Below are 14,791 nucleotides of genomic sequence, written 5' to 3'. Positions count from 1 at the left end.
TTTTTATGAAATATATGCCTAAGGACAGGATCTTTACTTGTAGTGGATTTCTTGTCCATGTTTTTCCTCTGTAGTCACGAATCTTACACCACAGTGAATTACTATGTTCTTGTAAAAGCAGAATTATTACTTCAGTTGAGAATAATCAACAGGGAAAGATTTATCTCTAATATCTTGACTTTATGCAAATGTTTTTACTAAGTCAGACAGAAGGAAACCATATGTTGTTCTGTAAAAACCTGAGTGCCATTTTGTATGGGAGAGAGTAGTCACATCTTCCTGTTGTGTATCCAGGGCAGCGTGTTTGAAAGCTACAGTGTGATGAAAGAGCAAGTCAAAAAGGCAAAAGAGCAGCTAAAAATACAGCAAAAGGAATTAGAAAAATCGAAAAAAGAGGTAACCTCCTACTCTGATGTAATTCTAAGGAGCATATATGTTTTCTTTCTTGTATTCTTACATGGCTGTTCTCCTTGCTGCCAGTATTTAACACTTTTACAAAACAGGGAAGTCTCTGATCTGCAGAACCAGAACGTACCTCTTTGATCTTTCAGTTAAGTGATGAATTGCACAGTCATTCGTGGTTGGCCAGAACTTCAAGTGAAGCTGCATTCCACCAGCACACTTGACAGAAGCTGAGTGCTTAATAAAGACACACAAAACAAGCTATCTGCTGTGGCCATCTCGGCATGTTTCTTCCCTCCCCTTCACTAGGAATGAGGAGGAATACAAGGCAGTAGAAGCACTGAGAACTACGGCAAACCTGAATTCAAAGTAGTTTTTGAATGACAGCCAAGATGATGTAAAATCTGACACTGTCAAGGGGCCTCACTAAACCCAGTGATGGTGCAGAGCATGCACACTGCCCCTTCTCTGACATCTATGTATTAAACACTAAGTCCAACACCACCTACGTGGGAACTTGTTTGGGTGGCTAATTCTGTGCCTGTGCAAAGTAAATCTGCAGTTTTAATACCAGCCAAGGAAGCTTTCAGTGTTGTGCCTTTCTGAATGCATTAGCTTTCGCGTTCCTATTTTTTATTGAACAATCTCTGCTCTATGCTTATGTAAGCAGAATGTATTGCTTTTATGGCAAGTGTGTATTTATGGGGCTGTTTCATGCAGTAACAGGCATTGCTCAGACTCTCTGTGGAAAAGGCACTGGCAGTAGCAAGTGGGTTGAGCATTTAAAAGAGCAGTAGGATTGTACATGGTGGGTGTACAAAATGGTTGTCCTTTAACAGCTGCCTTATAAGGCTTCCCAGATTTCAGGTGAGGCAACTAGAATGAAGGAGTAGATTTGGATGAGTGATGGATGATTAAGTAAGGACTTCTGACCTTGTAATTTGAACATGAAGAGATCGTTTGATTTTTATTTTTTTAAAATCTGATTAACTTGGATCCTTCTAATCCTTTTGTGTATTACAAGGCAGTTGTGTGTTACAACATCTTCCTCAGTTTACTTAAAAGAATGTCATGCATTTTCTTCCAAAAGGGAGAAGTTATGATCTCTCATATAAGGTAAGGAGCTTGCTGTCAGGCAACCAGCTGATCTGGGTTTTTCTGCTTTTTTTTCCAAAGCTACAATTGATGGGTATAAGTGGAGAAAAAGCGTCCTAGAAGAAATAGAAAGGTGAACATATGGAGGTGGTTTTTTTTTCCTCCTTTACATTTTTCATTTTTCGCATTTCTCAGGAAGGGTTTTCCCCCTAGCTGATAAAGTCTTACTTCGATTTGCTCTGAGGGCTTTCAAAAGAAATTGTGAAATCGTGAGTGGATTCACCACTGCTTTTTTTTAGCTGTATTCAGAATACTCAAGGTACCTTCAAATATAGAAATAAAAATTAGTCTATTTTTCTGCATAGCTCTAGTTAGATCTGTTTCTATAAGACTTCAAAGTCTTACTCATTTCTTATAAGATTATATTGTATTGTGTAATCCCATTTATTTTAATCAGTTTACAACAATTTAAAATTTGTGATGTGGAGATCACACTCAAGTCCATGGTTGTAAGCCGCTATTGAGAAATGCTACCATTGCTAGACTAATTATATTTAGTAATTTTGCTTTTTTATGCTTCCCATTAGGGTCAGAAATGGTACACAGAACTTGGCTTTGCTGAAACAAGACACGAAGAAATCAAAACCCGTTTGACTCAGGCTCTCTCAGAATTAGACCATCTTAAACAAGAAGTTGGGAACGAAATTATTGGAAAGCAGCACTGTAAATTAATAGTATGTATTTAAATGGAACATAGAAAAGCATATTCCTTTGGAGGGAATGTTTTGGATGCAGAGACACCCATTAGTGCCCTTGGCAATAGATTTGAGGCAAGTGTAGAGCACCTAGAGCCACTGGAGTTACAGACTTGAACGTGAGAAGATATTATGCAAGGTAGACCATCTGTCTACAGGATACTCTGAAGTCTGGGCTTTACGTGGACATTATAGTCACCTCCATTTTTTTCAGGAGGAGTCTTGTCCTGCTCTCTTTAGCCAGAGTAGTTTTCAGAGGCTTAGGTTTTTCAGGCGGCCTTAATGAAAGTGTTGGAGGAGTCTTCAGTGTTTTCAGTATTTGGCCTTTCTCCCTTCTAGTCCTGATTACTAGATTTGGAAAGGCAAAATGAAGCTGTGAAGCTGGGCACTTTGTAGATCAATTTCCGTTGGTGGTGAGAAGGTGGTGTGGATTAATGGGGAGTCAAAGTCTGTAACTGACACATGCAGCCCAAGTGTGTATCCGCAAAATCCAGGAAATCTTTCTGTAATGTGGGGGAGAGGAAATCTCATTAGAATGTGTCTGTATCACAGAAATTCTAGTTTTGCTGTAAATGAAAGCTTTTTTAATTTTCAGGTGGTTCTGTGTCCTGATAAAGTTTTTATGTCTTTCACTAAAATTAAGTATTTTATGGAAAGATTTTTAATTATTGAATAATCTCCTGGAAGCAGCTTTCATAAAGACTTTACAGCTAGCCCTGAATTTATTTCTGTCCTCCTTAACAGGAAAACTGCAAAGAATAAATATGCAACTTTTCATCAGCTGGAAAAGCAATTTTGTAGCAACCTACAATATTTGCAAATTCGTTTTGAACAGGCTAGATAGATATGGCTTTGGAAGAAAATAAAAAGAAATTCTGGAAAGTGTAAAGATTCTGGACTCAGTCCAGTTGCCTAAACATCACTATTGATTCCATTTAGATGCCTTAGGACATTATTTCTGAGAGTGTGATTGGCCACCTGCAAGTCCGATGCAGTTACTTCGTATTAGTTTGTACATCTTACATGGCACTATGTGCTGATGCTTAGGCAACTGAATTCTGGCTGAATTGAAAATGAGACACAGAATTTTCATATCATTATGATAGACTGGCATGTAACATCTTAAAACAATGAACTCTATTTCAAGTAAGAAGAAGAAAATCCCAAATTGTTTGAAAATATACAGAAGTGTATCATAGCGTTTTGTTTAAGCTAACACCTAAGCTTTTGGGGACATTTTTGGGCAGTGGAGCTTTGACCCTTTTGTTTGGGGACCATCTGGGGCAATTATTTCTTATTTTATTGGTTATTGAATTAAGATGCTAATTATTTCTGTGACTCACATGGGAATAATACCTTGACAGAATAGTGCTTCACAAAAATCTTGACAGAATGTGCACTGGAAAAAGTGCAGGTCAGCCTTTCTTCTGAAAAAAACCCACTTTTAAATCAATAACAACACTTTTCATGTTAGTGTTTATTAATCAGTAGCAAATATCTATGCAATATATAGTATATATTTATGCAATATTGCAATGTTTGATTTGGATCTGACTTCTTCATCAGATTTAATTACTTGTTAGGGTTAATGTCAAATTCTTGAATACACATGTGTCTCATTCCAGGGTCAAAGATGCAGTACATGTACATCAGAGAACTGGGTTATCCTTCAGTTACACTATTAGACAGCACAACTAATTCTCTGCATGGCTTAAGCCCATTGTATCTTAACCAATGGATGTTGATTTTATTGGCACAATTAAGCAAAAAATCCAGATAAAAAATAGAGTAGATATCTTTTAACAAAGGTTGTGACTTTATTTCAATAATTCTCTTTTAAAATAAACTTTCTAATATACACCAAGTTGTCAATAGTGGGTTTGTGTGAAATTGTTAAAATATGACCTAGGCTTTTCTATATTTAAAAAAGAGACTTTTTGGTACAATTATTATCATGATTACCGTGCTTTTCTGGCATAGTTTTTCTTCTTGAAGGCAGTTCTGTAGACTGGTGATCCTGTTCTTACTTTTAGTTAGTGGCCACCCTTGTCCAAAAGCATTTTTCATCCCACAAAGTTACTAATAAACTCTGATGCAGTATATCACATGCTTTTTCCTGTTCTAAATTTCATTTTCTGGAAGACCTCTGTCTGTGATGCTTGAAAGAAGTGAGGATGTGAGCACTCTGGACCTAGAACCTGAAGTTGGGAAGTCTATAAGATATGATGTGTTTTGAGCATGTCTTTTGGGACTTTGTACATATCTTATGTTCTACAGGCCCCAATGCCTAGGGATCCTGGTTCTCAGCTGAGACCCCAAAAAGCTGTGATGTATTATACACTGCAAATAAAAACGAGCTAAGGTAATATACTCCAAAATTACTACTAGGATTCTTTCAGTGGTGTTTTTTTCAGGGTAAACACCATTTAACGTAAGAGTATTTGGGGATATTTTCTAGGATGTTAATCATAGAATCTTAGAATGGTTTGATTGGAAGGGACCTTTAAAGGTCATCTAGTCCAACCTCCCCTGCAATGAGCAGGAACATCTTCAACTAGACCAGGTTGCTCAGAGCCCCATCCAACCTGGCCTGGAACACTTCCAGTGAGGGGGCATCCACAACTTGTCTGGGCAACCTGTGCCAGTGTTTCACCACCATCATTGTAAAATTTTTTTTTCCTTATATTCAGTCTAAATCTATCCTCCTTTAATTTAAAACCATCACCCCTTGTCCTGTCACAACAGGCCTTGCTAAAGAGGTTACCCCCACCCTTCCTATAGTCCCCATTTAAGTACTGAAAGGCCACAATAAGGTCTTCCCGCAGCCGCCTTATCTCCAGGTTCAACAACCCCAACTCTCTCAGCCTGTCTTCATAGGAGAGGTGCTCCAGCCCTCGGACCATTTTTGTGCCCTCCTCTGGACCCGCTCCAACAGGTCCATGTCTTTCCTGTGCTGAGGGCTCCAGAGCTGGACACAGTGCTCCAGTTGGGGTCTCACCAGAGCAGAGCAGAGGGGCAGAATCACCTCCCTCGACCTGCTGGCCACACTGCTTTTGATGCAACCCAGAATGCAGTTGGCTTTCTGGGCTGTGAGTGCACATTGTTGGCTCATTGTTGAGGTGGCCTTCTGAACTGTAGTGCTGTAGTAGGAGTTAGGAGAAATATGTGGGTGGGCAGGAAGGGAGCAGGCTACTATTTACAACTTTGAAAATGAATACAAGAATTCTGGATGAAATGCACACAGTGAATAAGGTGGCAGGATTCTCCAGTGAACTGCTGACTCCTGTCATGGCCTGTAGCCAAAAAGTCATATTCCTTCTCACTGAGTTTTCTGACAAGCACAGCACACACAAGAAAAGGAGGATTTTATTTTTATTTTTAATGTTTAGGCACCAACTCCAAAGACTATAGGTCTTGCCAAGTTTTATAAAAATGCAGTGTGTTAAATGCTACAGTTTGGTTATTTCCCAGTTCCAGCTGCTTGACTACACAACCCTTCATTACTGTTAACTGGGACATATGACAGAGTGATCATAAATAAGCCTTGTATGCCTTATTTGTACTTTAAAACTACAGAAAACTGCTAGCAAGTCAGCAAAATGGAAAAGAGGGAACTTGTCTTTGTCTTTAACCTTCAAGTGATTTTTTATTTCCCCACCTGTTTTTCCATTAGGCATCTTCAGTCAGGGAGTTTCCATTTTTTAACTAACTTTTTGTGCGGGAAAGAAGAAGATGAGGAACATACCGTGTCTCAGACTTGTCCTCAGGCTTTTATCATGCAGCCCTGGTCTAATCAATCTTGGCGTGTCCAACAATTGCTATTGTTCTTTTCTCTTAACACAAGAGGGAGCCAAAAAGTTTAGTACAAAGCATGCACGACTTGCTTGAATGCTGTGCATAGGGGACTTGCTTCATTTAGGAAGAACAGTATTAAAACGTCGTATTTCTGTTTTCATCTGTACTGCAATGATGTGTGGGAGCCAGGGTAACATGATCTATCACTTCAGTTTGCTGTTTTCTGTGAAAGGGTGCCTTCAGTACGCTGTAGTCACCAAGGGCATCAAAGCAGGAAAGGCTGTCAGAAAGTGAGGGAAAATTGAACTGTGTTTCTGTGCATCACAGCTGAATATTGGCTCTTATCTTGGCTGTATTAATGATAATAACCATTAAAATCAAACCATCTTCCTGCATGTTTTGTCAGAAGGTCATATAGTTTTACCACAGTATATCATAGGTCTGAGTGGAATTTTTAGCTAAACCACTGAAACATTTAATCTTTCTAGACTTCCTTATATAACATGTTACCAGAAATCTTGAGCAGATGTGTGTATCAACTCAATATTTTTAAATATAAGTTTACAACAGCATAGACGTTTTTCACAAGACTTTCTTCACCCTCAGATTTTCTTATTCTTAGACTGTATGTTTAATCTGATAGTATCACTTCTAGCAGCTGACCTTATGATGCTGACCATCAGTCTAAAGCTCTCACTAATCCTTTCAATCCAAGTGCATGAAATTGAAAATAAAATTGGAGAGGGAGGGAGGAGGAGTTAAATTCAGAAGCTCCTCCTTCCATTTGTTCTGTACCACTATTACTGCATTTTAATGTAATAAATATTTTGGTTTTTAAATATTTTTGAAATGTGTACTTAAAATCCAAGTAGTTTTATTAATAATCTTCCAAAACAAAAATATAACTGGGAGAGTAGAATTTGCTGTCTGATATAAAGATATGTGGAAAACCAAGGGACATATTATATAGCAGTTGGAGCAGGAGACTGGGGACTTTTGAGTTCTATTCTTACTCACTATACTTACTGACCATAGGTTGGTCACTTAATCTCTCTGTGCCCCAGTTTCCCCAGATGTGAAATGATTATAATACAATACTTACCTTGAAGGAGCATTGTGAAATCCCAGTCCTACACCTGCTCTCATAGAGGATCAAGAGCTCCTTGGTCATAAACAACTTTAAGATTAGTGCAAGATATTAATATGTTTATGATAATATGTTTTATGTCAGGGTTGGGTTTTTTTATGTACAAGGTAAGTACATACATTGATTGAGAAGTTTTGTGCTCGAAAACATGATTGAAAATATTTTCATTATTTTATACATCTAATTTAAAAAATCTGTGTATTTGCTCTCTAGCCTGCGTACACTGTGAAAGATGGCCAGGAAATGGAGAATAAGAGATTACAGCAGCAAGTGCTGACCTTGAAAGCCCAGCTCAGGGATCAGGCTGCATTACAAAATCAGTTTCACGACTTGCAGAATGAAGTGGAACTCCTTCAGGCTCAGCTATGTGAAAAGGTATAATAAAGTTGTTTTCTGTGTGCTTAAGTGGGTGGAAAAATCTGAGTTTAGACTTCAGATTGCAGCTCTTTCTTCTCAAAGGAGAGAACCAAAATAGTCGTCATTCCTGGGAATGAGTCTGAGGATGATTAAACGGTTTGCAGGCATATAACAGTGCCCCTGACTTCAGAGAAATAAGGAAAAGATGTAAAGTGCCTGGGTGGTCAATGTTATGGAAAGATGATAGACTATAATAAAAGTTGCTGCCAGTCTCTGCTATAATCCCCGTAGCCTAATGCAAGCAGTGTTGCTGGAATTCTTCACAGAGCCACCTCCTTGGCTTAAAATGTCAGAATTTTTAACATTCCCAACTCTCTTGTTGCACTATATCAGATCAGGAAACACAGTGAACTAGTGACAGGATTTTGATAGGGTTTTCTTCTAACTTTTTTTTGATCCAACTGCTAGGGTTGCACATTAAGAGTTTCATTAACACATTTTCAGTTATGAGAGTGGTTTGTATTTCTATTAATTGACATAGTTATTCTGGTGAGAGCCCCCATGTATATGAATTATGCTTACATGAGCAGTTTTTACACTTGTGCATTATATTTGACCTGGCAAACCAGAGCAGATACAGGCAAAGCTCCTGCCTTATAGTGTAACAGCAAAGCCACTGCTGTCGGTGTGACTAGAATGGCTGCACTCTTAGGTGGAAAGGAATTCCTGCCGGGGCTTTTTTCCCTTAGAATTTACTTTCTATTTCTTTGGAAAATGTTTTTTGAAAAGGGATGATAATTACAATGTGAGCTAAATTGGAATTGCCCATCATACTCCGAAAGAACTATTAATGACATTTTCTCAATAATATGCTTCATGCTATAATATGATGTGTAGAACTTTCTTCTCCTCTGTCTTTCTTCTGAAGTACAAGAGATTATTTTCTTCTCCCTACTGGGTGCAAGTTTCATCCTACTTCCTCCATGGTGAATCCACCTGTTCTACAGTTTTGCATGTTTCTGGGTTTTGTTTGGTTGTTGGTGGTTGTTTTTGTTTGTTTGGTTTTTTCCTAGCCTTGTCATGTGCTGTGATTTGCTTTAATGCTGTGTGGAGAGTTAGTGGCTTCTCTCAGGCATTGATTAGATGCTTAGCAGAACAGCCATGGTAAAATGAAATTGTTTTGTAGTGTCTGGTGTCCATAGTGATGGATGATGCATATCAGATAGTAGGTAGATGAGTAAAGGGTGAGACGTGCTATCCATATAAATGGGCAATTCCTAATTGTTGCATTGGCAAAGTGTTTTGCTCCATGCCTCATCAAGAATTGAATGCCACCAGTGCCAGGACCTATTGCCAGCTTTTCCTTTGTTCCCTCAGTGCCAGTTCAATGTAAAGACATGTCTCTCCTGTCCTATCTACTATGTTCCTGCCCAAGCCCACAATTTATTAGCTGAGGACTATGTGACCTTTTTCAGCATAACTGAATTCTCATAAAGGCAGGTGTTTTTATGCATGTAATATATTTACTGTAGTCTTTATAGAAATACAAATTGTCAAGCAAAATGAACACAAAGGAATCTGTACTTTATTGCCAAATAATACAGTCTTGATTTGTAATAGAAATGGATTTTACCTGGCAGGATAGTGTATATTTTCTGCATAACGAGAAAGCAAGTTTCCCATGAATAATAAATATTTTAATCATAAGGTACAGACTAGGTCTTCTGGCTCACCTCCTAACAGAGGACATGCATCGATTGTGTCAGAGTAGAAAGTTGTCGATGTTCACTTTTCAGAGCCTGCAGTGGAATACACATTCAGAAAATCCCTTCTTGTTTCTTGCATTCTACAACATAATATAGACAACAAAAGGGAAAACATTTCCCCAAAAGAGTATCTTGGAATTTGCAGAGCAAATGGGAACATGAGTGTATAATGAAGGATATCAAGTCTTTAATGTGACGCTGCTTTGATGAAATAACCTCACTGATATAGGGCTCCATCTAAAACCAGCCAAAAGCATTTGGTAATACATAAGATGAACATTAATGCTAGTAGGGCAGTGTTTGTGTGCCAGGGCCTGTCCATGTACAGCTAACTCCTTACACTGCTTCATCTTGTGTGTGATACAGGGTCACACAAATATGCAAAGTGCACCCCTTGGAAGAGAGGTCTAAAACAAATAGCAAAAAAACTGCTGCAGTATTTTAAAATTACTCTTGAGTAAAGTAATGCAGAATATTTTTCAACCTTTCAGGAAAAAGAATGTCAGAAGAGAAAGTCTGAAGTGAAGTTGATGCTAGCTCCTCCGAAGGTACTGGTTTTTCCTGAGAGCTGATGTAGGACCTACACAAAGGTGTATCCCTTTCCTTATAGGCTTCTGTGGGTGTGCCTGCCTTCTGCAGCTGCCCCTGACTTAGCTGTTTGCTACTGGGCTTTAAGCAAGGGCTTGCTATAATTGCCATTATTGCTATGGGTACTCTTCAGCCTGTCAAAAGGGCGACCTCGCACATGGAAAGGAAATGTCTCTTTCCAGTTTACGTGTGCACACATTGCTGTTACAGGGTGCAGAGACACCTAATGGCCCAGAAACATAGAATCTATACCTTTGGGTCAAAATGTGTGTAATCACATATCAGACACAAAATATAATCTTGCAGTCCCAACATGAAGTGACTTCAATGTATATATGTTCATGCTGCATAGGCTAAGCTGGCTTGCCTCACCCAAAAGTGCCAGGAAAGGAACAGCTTCATTACCAGGACGCTTAGCGAATTTCATGGGCAAGGAATTATTAACTCTGCATTTCATGAAGAGGTGAAAAACTTGGTGAGTGATATGACCATGGCAGAGTACACAGTCACTTTTACAGAAATGTGTGATCAAGGGGTAAGTTTACTTCCTCATAGGATCCTGCCTTTTTCACTGTTGTACTAAGTCAGTGATTTTTTTTCTTTTTAAAGTGTTTAGTGAGACTCTGTGTGTAGTTATAAAATATATCTGGGAACTTAGTATAAATACTGCTTCAGACAAGTCAGTGGAGTTGGCTGTTTTACTGCTGTTTTGGTCGAAGTTTAAAACTTCTGGAGCTTATCACAAAGTATGTCAGCATTCCATGCCAAAAAACCACACTTACCCGATACCACAGAATCACAAAACAGTAGGGGTTGGAAGGGGCCTCTGGAGATCATCTTGTCCAAACCCCTGCTTGAGCAGGCACACCCAGAGCAGGGGGCACAGGAACACATCCAGGCAGGGTTTCGAATGTCTCCAGGGAAGGAGACTCCACAGCCTCCCTGGGCAGCCTGTGCCCCTGCTCTGGCAGCCGCACAGGAAAGAAGTTGGTTCTCATATTTAAGTGGAACTTCCTGTGTTCCAGCTTGTACCCATTGCCCCTTGGCCTGTCATTGGGCACTAATGAAAAGAGTCTGGCCCCATCCTCTTGACACCCACCCTTTAGATTTTTATAAGCATTGACAAGCTCCCCTCTCAGTCTTCTCTTCTCCAGGCTGAACAAACCCACGTCTCTCAGCCTTTCCTCGTATGGAAGAAGCTCCACTCCTCTGATCATCTTGGTAGCTCTCTGCTGGACTTGCTCAAGCAGTTCCCTGTCTTTCTTAAACTGGGGAGACCAAAACTGGACACAGCACTCCAGATGTGGTCTCACTAGGGCAGAGTAGAGGGGGAGGATAACCTCTCTTGACCTGCTGGCCACACTCATTTTAATGCACCCCAGGATACCATTGGCCTTCTTGGCCACAAGGGCACGGTGCTGGCTCAGGGTCAGCTTGCTGCCCACCAGCACTCCCAGGTCCTTCTCAACAGAGCCGCTTTCCAGTAGTTCAGCCCCCAGCCTGTACTGGTGCCTGGGGTTGTTCCTCCCCTGGTGCAGGACCTTGCACTTGCTCTTGTTGAATTTCATGAGGTTCCCCTGGGCCCAGCTCTCCAGCCTGTCCAGGTCTCGTTGGATGGCAGCACAGCCTTCTGGTGTATCAGCCACTCCTCCCAGCTTGGTACCATCAGCGAACTTGCTGAGGGTACACTCTGTCCATTTGTCCAGGTCACTGATGAATATGTTGAACAGGACTGGGCCCAGCACAGACCCTTGGGGAACACCACTAGTGACAGGCCTCCGACCAGACTCTGCCCTGTTGATCACGACCCTCTGAGCTCTGCCATGAGTCTCTGTCCACCTCACTGTCCTCTCATCTAACCCACACTTCCTAAGCTTAGCTATCAGGATGTTAGGGGAGACAGCATCAAAAGCCTTGTGTCAAGTATACTCAAGCAGAATCTTGCTGGTTAAAAGGGGAAAACAATAATGTATTTTGCCTTATACATTTGTAAAATATTGGGAAAGTGGCTGCCTACCACAGCAGAACATGGAATATAGGTTCATACTGGTTTTTGTACTTCGGCTAACAAAATGCACTGCAAAATGGGTACATAAAGATAATTTATTATTCAATGACATTGACATCTATTTTTCATCAGCAGAAGTAGAGGTGTTCATAACAGATATATAGTGTAGTGAATCCACAGGATTATTTATCTGATTATTTTACATTTTTATACACAGAGTGGTATTCTGTACCGCTCTGAAGAAGCTTATTCTTCTAGTGTTATTAGAGTGTTGCAAGCTATCACTCAGTCATACTTGTTTCTGTGGCAAGAAATAATTTAACTGCATGTTAAGGAAAAGGTAGATTGTAAATGGCATTCAATTTCCCTGTAGTAATTAGGAAAATAAACGAGAGTTTGCTGGTTCATAAACATTTTTTTTGCTTGTATTCTACTACCTATGTTTGACTAGTCAAAGTCTATATGCTTTGAGTTTTCCTGTGCTTTAGGTTTTATGTTCCTTCATATCTACATATACCATCTTCCTATCATGAGCGATGCTGTCAATGTAAGATGAAAAGGCAGCATGGTTGCAGGATGGGACAGAGTTCTGTGTCTGACTATGTCTCCTTTGAGTATGTCAAGTCTGGGTCCACCACCACCTCGCCCAAGCTTACACTCTGAATGAATGTTTTATGTGACAGCAGTTAGTAACTTATCTGTCAGAAGGGAGATAATACTTCACTGCCTTCAGATATTTTCTCAGACATTGCTGTGATAAATGAGCATTAGTGTAAAGCTTCCCAGTATAATAAATATCAAAATACCATTCACATTCACACTGCCTCCCTGAATGCCTAATTATCACAAAAATTAGCAGCTCCAACAGGAGAGAATGAAATTGAATCTATATTCTGATAGCCAGTGAGTTCATTTGCAAAGAAGGAGCTCCACATTCAGTTCCTTACTTCAACAGATATTTAGCTATTCATGCTAAATAGAGCACAAACCCTTTGCCATAGTATCCAGCACTGTAGTGGTCAGAAGCCCTACTTAAGTTCAAGCACACTGGGATTCAAGCCTGGGTTTTTTGGATCATGCAGAGAACAGGCTGGCTCTTGCTGGGCACCATGACACTGAGGTTTGGACCATTCTGGTCTGTAATGCCATGTGTAGCAGGGGAAACCTTTCATGCCAAGGGAGATCTCATGAAAAACTTAGGTTTCTATGGATCAGTTTTCCAACAGAAAACATTTCAGTGAGAAAACGTCCAAGTGTCACTACTCCTAATTTAATAAGTAATGGCTACAATCACAAAGGAGACCATTTCATATTTATGTAAGACATGCCTTGGGTTTTAAAAATCCTGTACTGAATTCTGTACTCATATGTTATACTGAGATGACTTTTCGTCTTTGAGGATTCATTCTTTGTGTTTTAATTCTTATTCTTGCTGGAATTCACATCTCAGATTCCAGAGCTATGCTCAGCTTTTACTTACATAAAACACCTTTGAAAGCTGATTCCCTTCCTTCCCCACACATTTTCACTTCTAAATCATTCCTAACATTAGAATGCTTCTAGAGAAAACCTGGTGGATTGATGCTTCCCCCCCACACACCTTAAATTAAAGGTTTGCAATTGACTTTATTCATTTCTGGACTCAGTGACAAATGGAAGGCTGTTACACATTGGCAGCAGACCTGCCTGCTTTGGCTTACTGATGAATTTCAACCTAAAGTTTGCAGTGATGCATGAAGGGCTAATCCAGTGGCCTCTGAAGGGAAAAGGGATTCTGTATTCAATTCAGTGCCTGGCCTTTTGTAGTGCAGTAAAAAACTTTGTGCCTGGTTCTCAGAAGAAAATATGTTTTAAAATTCTTTTAAGACCTTTTTTTTCATCTTTACATGGAATTAGGTGGAGGTTGGTTAGGTTAGATTGGTTAGCTGTGTGTTAGGAAGCTCCAGCTTCAGTGGAGGGTTTATGGGCTTCAACAAGTTATTCACGCTTAAAGACAAAATGAACTTCAGCTCTTTGCTCATTCCAGACACAGCGGATATTTGGTCATTCCCTTCTGTTTGCCAAGAGGATTTTTCTTCCTAATGCTCTTCCCAATTAAAATACTAAAACACAAAGGCAGTGTGATGCAAAACCAACCACCTTTGGAGCTTCTCCTCAGACTTCACTTCCAGCATTCGAGACTCTATTCTCAGACACTACAAGTCACTGTTGTCCCAATGGCTTCATTTTGCTGATTTGCTCTAAATGAAAACTTCAGATAAGTTTGGTTCAGTAAAAGAGCATGCATTTTGAGTTTTGTCATTCTTGATTATTTTCACAGTCTAGTGTTACATTCAAATGTTTTTGATTGAGAAATAAAATTTGCTTGAATCATGATTTTGTTCCAGCAATGTGCTTTCCATTGAGGCCAGATTACTGGGGTAATCTGTCAGTTTTCCTTCTCTTAATATTCTTTTCAAGTCCCTGTAAAGACGACTAGATTTTTAATTACTTTTCCTCACTATAAAACTGTACACCATGAAGCTTTTTATTTGTAATTTAGTTTAATTGAGTAATTTGGTGTAATTTAATTTAATTTTAGTTTGGTTTATCATAATAAACATATACTATTGCACAGAAGAGGTTTTACTTAAATTCTTTTTATCCAGAGAAAACACCTGTGTCACTGCAGTGAAAGCAAAAATTGTGTGCAGGATGGTGAAGAAAAGTTTCATTGTGTCTGTCTCTCAATTTTGAAAAAAAAATAAGCTTTTGGGGAACCATAGGAATGACAATGTATGTCTAATATGGACTTGAAATTTTGGAGGCACTAAGAAGTTAATTTCTAAGCCTTTGTGATATATTTTCCTTTTAAAATCTTAAAGTGAGAAACCATTGG

General features: G+C 39.4%; 1 protein-coding gene across 4 annotated transcripts in view; it reads left to right on the top strand.

Annotated features, from left to right (window-relative positions):
- The window catches only part of C4H4orf50 (chromosome 4 C4orf50 homolog), a 54,438-nt gene that overhangs the window by 16,757 nt on the left and 22,890 nt on the right, over positions 1 to 14,791 (top strand). For 2 of the 4 annotated variants that reach the window (XM_075091894.1, XM_075091892.1), the window contains 4 exons: positions 295 to 396; positions 2,085 to 2,231; positions 7,408 to 7,569; positions 9,809 to 9,865. In XM_075091894.1, coding sequence (XP_074947995.1) covers positions 295 to 396; positions 2,085 to 2,231; positions 7,408 to 7,569; positions 9,809 to 9,865 — 468 coding nt within the window. Of the gene's footprint in view, positions 1 to 294; positions 397 to 2,084; positions 2,232 to 7,407; positions 7,570 to 9,808; positions 9,866 to 10,257; positions 10,590 to 14,791 lie in introns of those variants that run through there. The other 2 variants (XM_075091895.1, XM_075091893.1) reach the window with 2 other exon arrangements.

The sequence above is a fragment of the Phalacrocorax aristotelis genome, chromosome 4 (assembly GCF_949628215.1).
Source record: "Phalacrocorax aristotelis chromosome 4, bGulAri2.1, whole genome shotgun sequence".
In the NCBI taxonomy this organism is placed as follows: domain Eukaryota; kingdom Metazoa; phylum Chordata; class Aves; order Suliformes; family Phalacrocoracidae; genus Phalacrocorax; species Phalacrocorax aristotelis.
This window is presented reverse-complemented; position numbering and strand designations above follow the sequence as displayed.